Source organism: Cervus elaphus, chromosome 23 (genome assembly GCF_910594005.1).
Source record: "Cervus elaphus chromosome 23, mCerEla1.1, whole genome shotgun sequence".
In the NCBI taxonomy this organism is placed as follows: Eukaryota; Metazoa; Chordata; class Mammalia; order Artiodactyla; family Cervidae; genus Cervus; species Cervus elaphus.
Window position 1 is genome coordinate 38,098,989 of NC_057837.1, and position 12,095 is coordinate 38,111,083.

The following is a 12,095-nucleotide window of genomic DNA, read 5'->3' on the forward strand; positions in this document are numbered from 1 at the left end:
TTCCACATGTGTGGTTAGGTGTGGAGGTTTGGCTATTTCAGACAAATACAGTTAAGATCACAGCTCCCTCTTCCTCTGATTGAATGAAAAGGTTGGTATATAATGGGAAGTCGTTCTCTTATTCCAAATGTTTATCTAAATGCCAAGCTATTATCTCCTCTCTCATTAGCCAAAAAAGGTTATGCTTTGATCAAAATACTTCTTTCCAGATTCTCTAGAAAACTGTGCTGGCTACTGGTTACATACAGGCTGCTTGTCATTCTTTCATCCTGAATTTCTCTACTGCAAAGCAGCGTTCTCAGTGACTGTATTGACAGATGCCTGAGAAGCGCTGCAGGCCCCAGATGGCTCTGGTGAAGAATCAGCCTTGTAGGCAGAGCCAGCAGGTTCAGGAGGAGACAGTCTTCTCTGTGGTTTCACCTTGTGACGTGTGGAGCTCCTTGCATGAGCACCTGCCTCTGTGCAGATGTGTGTGGGGTGCTGTGGGGAAGGTTTTGAGCAGTGCCCGGGGGGTGTGACATGTAAATAGCTCCAGGCACTCAGCTCCAGAAATTGGGAAATGCTAATGGTCACTTATCTGCCAGGGAGCTTCTGGATTCCTGAGGTTGGGGCCCTAGACTCTCCCTCACCAGCACTACAGGTAACTCTGTTGCAAAATGAGCATCTTAGACCTCAGCTGACCCTGGTGAGGAATAAAACTGCAGGAATTCTCTGCTTCCAGCACATTTACACTTCTACAGGTGTTCACACATTGCAGAAGAGTGGGTGGATAGCTGCCTCAGGGTTCATTGAATGACTGCTCTTCTGCCCCGAGGAAGCAGCAGCAGCAACCACCACTGCTAACAGACATTTAGTGCTGGGCTATGAAGTTATTCCGAGAATATTAATCTCAGAGAAAACCATGAATACGGTGACTCAGGTGGAAAGATGGGGCTTGGTCGGGTGGGTTCCTTTCCTAGAGTCCCTCACCGCTCAGAGTACGGCTGGTCCATGCGCACATGTGTGGCTTCCGCTCTTTACCAGGTTGTCCTTGAGCTCTCAGAGCCTGGATGCGCCTGAGGACAGACATGTTGATTTGTCATGATTTGGGGTATTTTCAAAACGTGGAAGCCATCTCCAGACCAAGTTCCAGCTGGGCTGGGGCTGGAAGAAGGGTCACTACATGGGTAGGGAGGGGCATTGGAAGGGGACTTACTGAGCCAGTGCCTCAGCCAGTCCAGAGAGGTAAAGTAACTTGTCCAAGGTCACACAGCACTCGGGTCTCTCTTTTTCTTCTTCCCCTAATTTGTTCTCATCACACCTGATGAGTTATTTATTTGTAAAGTCTGGAATTTTGTTCCATTTGAGGCGGGAAGGAAAACAACTCTTCTTTTGGGCTCTGTTTGAGTCCCATTAGGCACTTGTGGAGAGTGTCTGGTGGTTTCACTGCCCGAAGGCCAGGCATCCCAGGGGTTGTGCATTTTATTGACCCCCCACACAGGTGACCAGAGGTAATCCAAAAAGCTGCAATGGGGCTTCCAGATCTAGAGGGGCTGCTAATGGGCTGCGAGACGCTGAGCTTCAGGTCAACCCCGGGAGCCTCTGAAGTTGGATGTTTTCAGAGCTCCCAGCTCTCCTGTCACCTAGGGTCTGAGGTAGGTGGCTGCCTCTCCAAGCCGTGCCCCCCCCCCAACCCCCATCTTCCTGAGCCTGAGGGTGACCTAGCCACTGGACAGCAAGGTCCGCAGGCTCCCCCTGCTGGCCGGGAGCTGTCACTGCCAGGCCTCTGGCTGCTGGGCCAGTGGTTGGCAGGTGTGGAGGCCCTCACCTGCCCATCCCCAGACGTGGATGCCAGAGCCCTCCAGGTGGTCTGAGGATGGAGCCCACAGGCAGTAGCTCAGGAGCCCCAGGGTCTTTTGAGCCTTCCTTCCCCAGAGGTGACCCCGTTCCTTTGCCTTCAAGGGGCTTCTGCCCAGCCTAAGTTTAGTCACTCAGTCATGTCCAGCTCTTTGCGACTCCACAGACTGTATGTAGCCTGCCAGGCTCCTCTGTCCATGGGATTCTCCAGGCAAGAATACTGGAGTGGGTTGCTATTCCCTTCTCCAGGGGATTTTCCTGATCCAGGGATCGAACCCGGGTCTCCCGTTGCAGGCAGAATACCATCTGAGCCAGCAGGGGAGCCCTGCCTAAGGGTCCCCAGCTTTTCAGTCGCGTGGTGGGGGAGGGGGAGGGGAGCTTAGTGGAAACGCAGACTGTGGCCGCCACCGTGATGCAGGAGACATGGGTCAGGACACAAGGCCGGCTGTTCACCAGAAAGTGACCCTGAACCACTGCCCTCGGGTGAAGGTTCCTGTGTGTGGATGAGTCGTGAGCCCTGCCCCGAGTTGGGGGCTCACAGGGGTGTGGGGTGAGGGGCTGCTGATCACGGCTTCCACAGTCACAAGCCTCCCTTCCAGCCAAGGCAAGGCCCCAGGCCTCCAGACTTCAGCAGGTATTAGAGGCAGCCAGAAGCCCGCCATGCCTTTCACCAGGTGGGCCACTCCCACTTCCTGGGGATTCTTTGCAGGATGGGGGAGGTGCCCCTTCCACGGGCACTTGAGATGTCACATGAGAACCGAGCCTGTGGCCTGACAGGCATCATCAGTCACTTCTTCCCGCTGAGGCTTCTGGCCAGAACCCATGACCTGTGTCCCCTGGCCCTTGGGCTTCCTTTCTCCACTTAAGCCGCCTGCAGGGGTCTGGAACAGGTAGGTCTCATCTCCCCTCCTGGGAAACCTCAGTGGCTCCGATGTCCTGCCCGTCCAGACCACTTGCCTTCATGACCCAGCTCTACGGGGCCCTCTCACCAACCCTCCTGGCCCCTCATCCCGTTTCTCTGCACCCCTGTCCCCTTGGCCCTGACCCCTCCTACCTCCCGGCAAACTCCAGGTCCTGCTCTTGTCTCTGGGGAACCATCACAGAATTTCCAGCATCATGATCCCAACACAGTCACCACATTTAAGTGCCACTCAGCAGTCAGGTGACGCACAGACCAAGTGCCCCCTGCAAGCCAGCACCTGGTTTTGGTCATGCAGCCTGAGGTCAGCACTGCCCAGCCCCTGGGCCGCTACTTGTGTATGCGGCCAAAGGCAGCTAGAGGAACCTTCCCTCCCGGAGGTCTTGAGTTGCTGGTGACAACCATCCCGGAGGGGAGTCAAACTCAGCCTGCAGGTATGGGATGCTGAGGCTCTCAGGCAGGGGTGAGACCCCCCTCCCTCCCATCTGGGTGCACCTGCCGTCTAGGTGCTTGTCTTCCCCCAGCCACACTCAGCCCATCAGACCCCTCTCCTAGGCTTCGGAGTCTTAGGACTGAGCTGGAAGTACCACCAAGACCCCTGAGGGATGCTTCAGTTCACCTTCTATCCCTGGGTTGATGCGACCACTCCCGTGACCCTGCCTCTAAATCCACTTTTGGTTTAAGCTCCAGGTTCCTTACGAAGCCCCGAACTCACCTCTTGACCAAAGACTCGGATCTCCGAAAACATGAGGGTCCGAGGACCATGGGAAGTTAAGCTGGCTGCCCTGTCTCCAGCCCTCCTGAGCAGTGGATGTTTGCCCGAGTCCGGCAAGAGTCCCTTGTTCATCCCTGGAACTCACTTCACACCACAGCCTGGGCCATCCGCAGCCCTGCTCCTCAGGGTGTATCCATCAGGCCACTGGGTATCTCAGGGCCTGCTCCCTCACCCTGCCCAGTGGGCAGTGGGGGACCAGAAACCACACTCATTTTCTCCTGGAAGGAGCCCCCAAGGAAGACGGGACAAGACCGGAGTGCCGGGCGACACGCGGGTTTTAATGGCATTAACACCCAGGAGTCACGCGTCGGTTCTGGGGGCAGCATCTTCCGGGGACTGGGGCTGCTGCCTCGCTGGCTGTGACCTTCCAGTCTGCTCTGCAGCCTTAGGGACTCAACACCAGAACCACCCGACCCCCAACCCCGCGAAATACACAATTGCACTGATTGACATACAGACCCCGGGCCCGCCTCCCAGAACAAGCCCTGGGTCTGTCGCACGGCTGACAAGGGCTTTGGCGTCTGCTGGCTGGTGGTCCAGGGCCGGGCCAGGGCGATAAGTGTTTCTCGAATGTGACAAAGGTTCTTCTTGTACAAACTGGGTCTGGAAGATCTACTTCTGGTGCTAAGAAACTCTTGTCTTTATGGCTTCTCAGAGCTACCGAAGTTGGGCCCGGATAACGCTGTGTCGGTTGGTTTATTTGTAAGGAATGTGTAAGGCATTTTGGTAAGTTGAACAGTAACTTCTTTTTCTGCAGGAGACTCAGACAGAAGTGCCTTCCTTTGAGCTGCCGTCCTCCTGTGGACAGAGGGTGAAGGGGAGAGGCTGGCCGGGGGTGCGTACTCACCCCCAGCTCCTAACCCACCCTAACTATGGCCTGCAGCCCAACACCAGAGCAGCCAGGGCTGAAGGAGACACCGAGGGCTTGGCAGGGGCCCAAGGGCAGCTTTCAGGAATCTCTGTTCTCCCCCTCCAGCCCCTGAGTCCACGTCTCCTCCTTGCTGGCCTTGCCCAGAGTCCTGGGCACCCCCACCCCCGCCCCACGGGGTCGGCACTCACTGGTCTGTCCAGTCGCTCCTGCAGCTTCTGCACCGTGTCCTTCTCCTTTGCCAGCTGCTCCTGGGTCGTCTTCAGAAGCTCTTGCAGCTTGGTGGCCGCACGTCCCAGGTCACCCGTTAACTTCTTCTCTTTCTCTAGCCTCTCCTGCGGTCAGAGGGTTGAAGGGGATCAGCTCGCACATGACACGCAGGACGGCCCCCTGGCTGTATCTGTGGGGCCACACCAGGCCCAGGAGGACACGGCATCCTGGCCATGATCAGGAGTGTTTCTACAGGGCTGTTCGAAGCTGTGGCCCCTGGGGCCACATTCTGGCTGCTGAGCACTGGTCTTAAGTTCTACTTGATCCAGTTGTCTGTGATCCTGGAGACTCGGGAATACTCCCCGACCTCACCCACCCCTAGACTGGACTGTGCTCAGGGTACCTCCGGGGATGACGACGGGGAGCCCAGGGTGATGGCGCCCCAGTACCTTCAGCTGTGCGGCCTCCTCCGCCTCCGAAGACCCAAGGGCGCTGGTGCAACGGAGCTTCTCCAACTCTGCCTGCAGCTGACTTGCCGCGAGCTGAGCCTGGGGGGGGTGGTGGGTGGCGTCAGGACCCATACAGAAGGAGAGTGACAGGGCGTAGTGACAGTCCCCCAGGTGGGGTGCAGCTGGCCCAGCCCTGCCACCCTGACCCACAAGGGCCCTGACGGACAACTATCAGCTGAACAGCACCCTGACCTCCTCAAACTCGGCCGTGAGCTTCTGCCGCCGCGCCTGCTCATCCCCCAGCAGGGCTTCTGTCCGCTCCAGCTGCGTCTTCAGCTGCAGGCAAAACATTTGGAATCTGGGGCAGGCGGGACCCTCCTGGGTGCTCAGGGGCCCCCGACCCTGCCCTGCCATGGACATGCGGGGCGACCTGGGCCCTCCAGCTGGTCTCCCCTGGGGGAGGTGGGGCCCAGTCGCTGGGGAAGGGAGCTGGGTGATGGGGGAGAGATGCTGATGGGATGTGGGGTCCTTTAGTGAGACCCCAGGACAGAGGAGCCTCAGCCCCGTGCGAGCCCTGGCCCAGGAGGCCATCCACCCTGAGGCCGCCACCACTGTAGTGAGGCTGTTGACAGCTGACTGGATCAGGGGTCCGGAGGGCAAGTGCCCCACCAGACACCCCAGCCCTCACCCTTCCTTCCACTCTGCATCTCCTCAGAAGCCGGGTGTCTGGGCAGAGCGGGGCTAGGGTTCAGTGGGTGTCGGGGCTGCCATCCCCGCCCCGCCCCGGGTGGAGGAGCCTGCGCAGCGTCAGTGACCAGCACCCAGCTCGCCCCCCTAACCTCGGCGGGGTCCTGCTCTGCTCGGGGGGCCTCGGCCGCGTCACCGTCCTCCACGTGGCTCTTCATCTCGCTCAGCTGCTGTCTGACCTGGAACAGGGTGGCTGGGTCTGTGCTGAGGCACGGCTGGATGCACGCAGCCCCCCAGGAGGACCGCAGGCACTCTCGGCAGCCACGGCCCCTCGGGGGACCTGCTCTGATGAGCGTGGCCTGTGTGGGCTCCCCTGCAGGTTCTCGGGGGGCAGGAGGCCAGCACCGAGACCCCTCACCCGAGTCAAACTGCAGCTGAGGGACCCCCGAGGGGCCCAGACTGGCCTTGTGCACACACTTCACTCACTGCAAGGCCAGTGGCATGGAGCCCAGCGACTCCTGAGGGATGTGGTACATGCAGGACTGAGGGGCGCAAAGCAAGGGAGGGGACCTCCCAGGCCTGGGCCACACCATGGTCCCAGCAGCCACAGGCCCAGGGTCGAGCAAACGTGTCAACAGCCCACCCACGTCCCCTCTGACTGGGTGTGGGAACATGCATACCCAGCCCCCACAGCACAAGTGGTCACACCACGTCCACTCACCAGGGCAAGCTCGTCGCTTTGTTTCTGGGCTTCGCTTTTGGCCACATCCAGCTGAGACTGAGATTCTAATAAGAGCTGCCTCAACTGAGAAAACGTAGCCAGGTGGTGGGAGAAAAGAAGAGAGGACCAGTTCTTGTGAGCACCTCTCAGGGAACCCAATACATGCAGGCACCCGCCCCGGGAACCTGCAGGGGAGGGCAGGGGGAGGCAGCCTCCAGCAGCTTCTGCTCTTTTTAAGACTCGGGAAGCATGGCATTTGGGAAACGGCTTCTCCCAGGCCTTCATGAGTGTTTACGGAGTGTCTTTGACAAAGCACTCCGTGGGCTTCCCTGGTGGCTCAAAGGGTAAAGAGTCTGCCTGCAATGCAGGAGACCTGGGTTCGATCCCTGGGTCAGGAAGATTCTCTGGAGAAGGAAATGGCAACCCACTCTAGCACTCTTGCCTGGAAAATGCCATGGACAGAGAAGCCTGGTAGACTACAGTCCATGGGATCGCAAAGAGTCAGACACGGCTGAGCGACTTCACTTTACAAAGTGAGGGCAGAAGTCTGAGATCACACCAGAATCGGGGTGCTAAGCTTATCCTCTCTGCTGCCTGAATGTGAAGCCCTGTCACGTTTAAATGCCTGCCCATGAGGATGGTGTCGCCAACCAGGTAGAGGAACTCCCATGCTGCCAGGCTGGCCGGCCTCACCCCGCCCTGCCTGCAGGGCTGCCGGGGACGGGACTCACCCCCGCCACCTCCTGGGCGTAGTTCTGGCACTCCGCGCTGGCGGCCGCCATGTGCTTCTCCAGCTCGGCCTCCAGGTGCCAGGTGTGCTCCCTCACCTGGACAGGACACGCGTCAGAGGCCACAAATGGATGGGATGAGATAGGTACGACCACAGGGACCAAGGCTGGCCGGCCCGGGGACAGGGGCTAAGAGGCAGCCTCTGCAGCCCGATGGTTCCAGGAGGTGCCCGGGGCCAGACTCCTGAAGTGGCGCTGCATGCAGGCACCCCGGGACAGGACGAGCTCTCAGGCCTCGAGATTTACTTGCAAGGTGAGTGCTGGGGGACCTGCTCCAAGGCCAGGGTGGATGGACGAGCGTGGCAGGGCCACCCCGCACCCTCCTTCCATGGTTCCTGAGGCCACGGCAGAAGCCACGGTGCACCAGGCCGGGCATGCTGCCTCCAGCCACCCCGAGGTCGCAACCGCTCATTAAGGAAAAGCAGGGACACATGGACCAGGAAAGAAAACAACCACAGGAGCCTCCATAAGAGGATGGCGCTCTCTGCCCAGAGCCCCCACGTACCTGGTCGGAACTTTCAAGTTCCCCTTTGAGCTTCTCGACAACCTCTTCGAGGTGTTTCACGGTGACCCGCGACTAGAAAGCACGAGAAAGGGGCCGTCAAGCACGAGCCCTGGGGGATCTGACCGGGGACACGCTGCCGCGGTTCCTCGTAGCTGTCCTGGGACCCACCCCAGGAAGCCCATGGTGCCCCTGCCCCCCGAAGAGTGACCAGCCCCTCTTTCTGGGGGTGGGGTCTCCTGGAGACCAGGACTCAGCTGTTGAGTCTTTCTGCAACCACACTTCATGTGGCATCACCAAAACCTGACCTCCCCAAGTGACCCAGATAACCCTGTGGTTGTCCCCCCGGGACTGATGGCATTCTGCCCTGGCAGCCTGGCTCGGGCAGGCGGACCCTGGGTGCCTCGGGCAACGTACCTCCCGGAGCTCCTCCTCCGCGGTGCTCACCCGGGCCTTCCACACCTGTTCCTCCTCCTCCACGCTCTTCTGCAGTGCCTTGAGCATGGCCTCCTGTGGGAGCAGCTATGAGCATGGTCTGCGGACCCCACATACACCCCCCGGCTCCCTCCCCACCCCAGCGGCCACCCTGTTCAGATCCCAGCCTGGCGGGCCACGCTGTGGGGAAGTGGCGGCCCTGGAGCGGGGGCCCTCAACCAGTGTGCAGAAGACAAGGCCGTCGGGACTCTCATCTCTGATGGGTCTGTAGCAGAACAGGGTGGCCCCAGGGCAAGGTCTGGGTTCCTGGTGTTACAGGAGAACCAACCGCTCCCCTCCCGCCTCGGACTTGCTGCAGACCTTCGCCCTGAGCACCCCTCTTCGCCACCCAGCCACAGGAACAGTGCCCAGAGGGGAGCTGTGCCCACCCGAGGTCACAGAGCCAGGAACCCGATCGGGCCCCTCAACCGCTGGGCCTCCCTGCCGGGCCTCACCGTCTCGGCCAGGATGCTGCGGTACTGGTCACACTCGGCCTGCAGGCCGCTCTGCGTCTCCTCTGCCTCTCTCAGCTTGGCGGCCAGGTCCTGGGGGTGGAGGCAGAACAGGGGGCGGGGGCTTGCTGGTGAGCCAAAGCCTGACGACTGGCTCTGGGCACCCCCAGGGGGACAGGGCAGGATGTGAGGCTGGACGGCTGTCCATGCTCACCGAGGGCTCCGGGCTCGTGTGAGGCCGCTTCGGCAGCTCCAGACAGGCATTCTCTTTGAGCTCCTGCAACCACTCGGTGTAACTCTGCAACAGAAATGTTTTGCGGTTGGACAGGATGCACCCCTCCATGGGCGGGGGGACCCAAAGGAGCCACCGTGCCTCCTACCTGGTGGGTGGGGGTGGGGAGCCCCGGGAGCAGGGCCAGCAGGGCCTCCTTGGTCTGGGCCTCCGTCAGGCTGAGTTGCTTCTCTGACTCCTCCTGTGGGGGGTCCGGGGGAGGGGTGTGATGGTCAGCCCTGGCGCTCAGGGGGACCGTTCAGACAAGACGTCAGGGCAGAAGAGCAACACAAACAAAATCCATGCAAAGAGACCAAGCTTGGGGACCCCATGGCCTCGGAGGGCCAGGCCCAGCTGAGAAGCAGCACACAGGGCTCACTGCTCCCCGCTTCTCCGGGGGAAACAGGCGGGAGGGTGGGCAGAGGGCACAAGAAGAGGCAGGGCTGGGCCCTGGGTGGACTTCGGAGACGCTCTGAGCCTAGGGCTGCCCTGCACGCGGCTTCAAGCTCTGCTGACTGGCTTGACTGAGGCCAGCCCGGAGTCCACTCTGACCTTGGCCTGGGTCAGGGACCGCAGCTTCTCCTCGCAGCTCTTCTCGGCCGAGGCCAGAGCCTCCATGGCCTTCCAGTTCTTCTCTCGGAGGTCCTGGGAGGAGAGGGGCATGGTCAACAGCCAGGCCAGTCTCTGCAGGGCAGGTGAACCTCCCTGACCCGCCTCCAGACCCCACAGGGCATGCTGGGCAGCACTGGTGCCAGACGGCTTGGGGTGACCTGGTGCCTTTTACGGAGACTCGTCTGTGGGGCTGGGGGCAGGGAGAGGAGGGCAGTTACTGGCTCCTCAGAGAAGAGCCTCCCACCACCAGGAGGCCAACTCTTACCCAGCCAGGCCTCGGGAGGCGCAGGCAGAGGCTCTGGGAGATAGCCTGGGCTGGGGATGAGGCCGAGGCCCCTGCAGACGTGCCCTGTCCACACGGCAGGCGCCCCCCTCCCCGCCCCACACTCACATTGTTCTTCGCCTTCTGCTGCTCCACCGACTCCCTGAGCTCCGTGGCCTCCTTCTCCAGGCACCACACCTGTGACTCCAGCTCCATGAGGCTAGGGACAGACAGCAGGTCACTGTCTGGCTCTGAAGACCTGCAGCCCCCACAGGGCCTGTCTCAGGGCCCCTCCTTGTCTCAGGTGCCCAGGAGCACACACGGGGCCTGGGACGGGGGTCAGGCCACACACCGCCCCCCCAAGGCACAGGCAACCGCCTAGGCCCCCTCCCCGAGAGCTGAGGGCCCAGAGGCCACCAGAGTCCCACTTGGGGACACAGCTGCTTGGACAGGAGAGGTCAGAGCAGCCGCCTGGCCAGTGCTGGTACAGGCCCTGGACCGCTTTTTGGGGTGCTCTTTCTTCTGCTAAGGTCTTCCCCGATAGCTCAGTTGATAAAGAATCCACCTGCAATTCAGGACACCCCAGTTCTATTCCTGGGTCAGGAAGATCCCCTGGAGAAGGGAAAGGCTACCCACTCCAGTATTCTGGCCTGAAGAATTTCATGGACTGTATAGTCCAAGATGACGCAGAGTTGGACACGACTGAATGACTTCACTTCACTTCTGCTGCCTGGTCCCGTTCTGTCCCACAGCCCACGGCCCTGGCCCTTCCCTGCGGCCACAGCTGCCCTCTAGAGATGCAGCTGGGCCTCCTCGGTGGACACCGGGCAGCACCGTTGCCTGCAGTCCGTCAGGAACATTCCCACTCTTGGCGGTGCCCGGCAGGCCCTAGCTCCCTGCCACGACCACCGTGCATCCAAAACCTGGCTCTGCTGGGACCCGAAGGTGCCCCCTCAGTCCTGCACCCGGGCTCTGAGACGTTGGCCCGAGAAGACCCCAGACACCAGGGAGCTGGCAGGATAGCGGCCCCACTTCCTCACGCTTCTGTCCAGACTCAAGGCCATGTGGTTCTGTCCGCACCTGTCACCCAGATAGCTCAGGGTGGACACTCTAGAACGTCTCTTGCTGTCCTGAGAAAGAAGCTGCAAATGGACACTTTAACATGTCATCTTCTGAGTCTCGATTTAGAACAGGACAGGAAGCCACTAGCACTGACCTGAACCAGGGCTGCTCTGGGGTCAGGAAGGAAGTCCCTCTGAGGATGCCCTAGGTGGGAACACATGTTCTGATTTTCTCACCAGGGGCCATAGTGAACTGCTTTTTGAGGACCACCCTAAGGAAGTATGTGAAGACTCAACACCCTCGGGAGGGCTGTGTGCTGCCTGCCCTGACCCTCACCTTCATTTGAAGTACAGTTTGCACCCAGCCTTGAAGATGGCTGTTGTGGACTTCTAAGATGCTAGTTTCAGGCCACAGAACCTGACCCCACCCTCAAAGCACCACTGGGACCCCTCACAGTTTCTCCGTCAAGCCGCCGGCATTCTGCAGCAGCCAGCCCCCTGCAAATCCCTGCAAGAGCACCCCCAAGGAAGAAGACACAGTCGGCAGGTGACGAGAACACACTGACAGTCACCCCGTTTGGTGGCCCGAGGTACGTTCCAGAATGTATGGGGTTGGATCACTCACCTCCAGCCCAGAATAGAATCGCCTGGCCTAGTCACAACTTCCAGATAAACAGTCTGAGAAGAAAATTTCTAAAAACCTCTCATTCTGTCAAATATCTGCAGGATACAAAATACTAGAATTGACCCTATTTGCAACATGATCTAGGTACCAAGAAATTAGCTGTGTGGTCCAAGAATCTGATCCTAAAATACAAGAACAAAACGCTAAATAAACACAACCTCTCTACCCCCACAAATGCCGTGAGGAACAAAGCTGCCCTGAGCTGTCTGGAAAGGCGCACGGAGAAGGTTTGCTCCTCAGTCTCCAGCAAGGCGTCATGGGGCCTCCGAGAGGCCAGCTTCCTTCTCCAGCCTTCAGACCTGAGGCTGGGAATGCGGGCCATGGCCTGGAGGCACCAGGGTGACCCACCGGTGGCAGCAGCCAGAACAAGGGAGCCTGGTCAGCAGACTGCCTGGTACAAGCCCGACCACCCGCACAGGGATGGACAACATCGCCAGGCCTCACCCCATGTGGCCGCCCTGAGGACCCCTGGCCATAGCAGCCAGGACCACCCCGTAAGCCCACAGGCATCTGCTGAGGGACA

At 60.0% G+C, this 12,095-nt stretch overlaps 1 protein-coding gene across 3 annotated transcripts in view; it reads right to left on the reverse strand.

Moving 5' to 3' along the window:
* Positions 1-3,787: 3,787 nt before the first annotated feature.
* The window catches only part of RRBP1 (ribosome binding protein 1), a 46,820-nt gene continuing 38,512 nt past the window's right edge, over positions 3,788-12,095 (reverse strand). For 2 of the 3 annotated variants that reach the window (XM_043883062.1, XM_043883061.1), the window contains 14 exons: positions 9,956-10,046; positions 9,505-9,597; positions 9,062-9,154; positions 8,896-8,979; positions 8,685-8,774; positions 8,173-8,265; positions 7,759-7,830; positions 7,197-7,292; positions 6,466-6,549; positions 5,897-5,983; positions 5,310-5,393; positions 5,058-5,156; positions 4,590-4,733; positions 3,788-4,328 (listed from right to left, as the gene is read on the reverse strand). In XM_043883062.1, coding sequence (XP_043738997.1) covers positions 4,293-4,328; positions 4,590-4,733; positions 5,058-5,156; positions 5,310-5,393; positions 5,897-5,983; positions 6,466-6,549; positions 7,197-7,292; positions 7,759-7,830; positions 8,173-8,265; positions 8,685-8,774; positions 8,896-8,979; positions 9,062-9,154; positions 9,505-9,597; positions 9,956-10,046 — 1,246 coding nt within the window. In that variant the 3' untranslated portion in view covers positions 3,788-4,292. The remainder of the gene's footprint in view (positions 4,329-4,589; positions 4,734-5,057; positions 5,157-5,309; positions 5,394-5,896; positions 5,984-6,465; positions 6,550-7,196; positions 7,293-7,758; positions 7,831-8,172; positions 8,266-8,684; positions 8,775-8,895; positions 8,980-9,061; positions 9,155-9,504; positions 9,598-9,955; positions 10,047-12,095) is intronic. The other variant, XM_043883064.1, reaches the window with a different exon arrangement.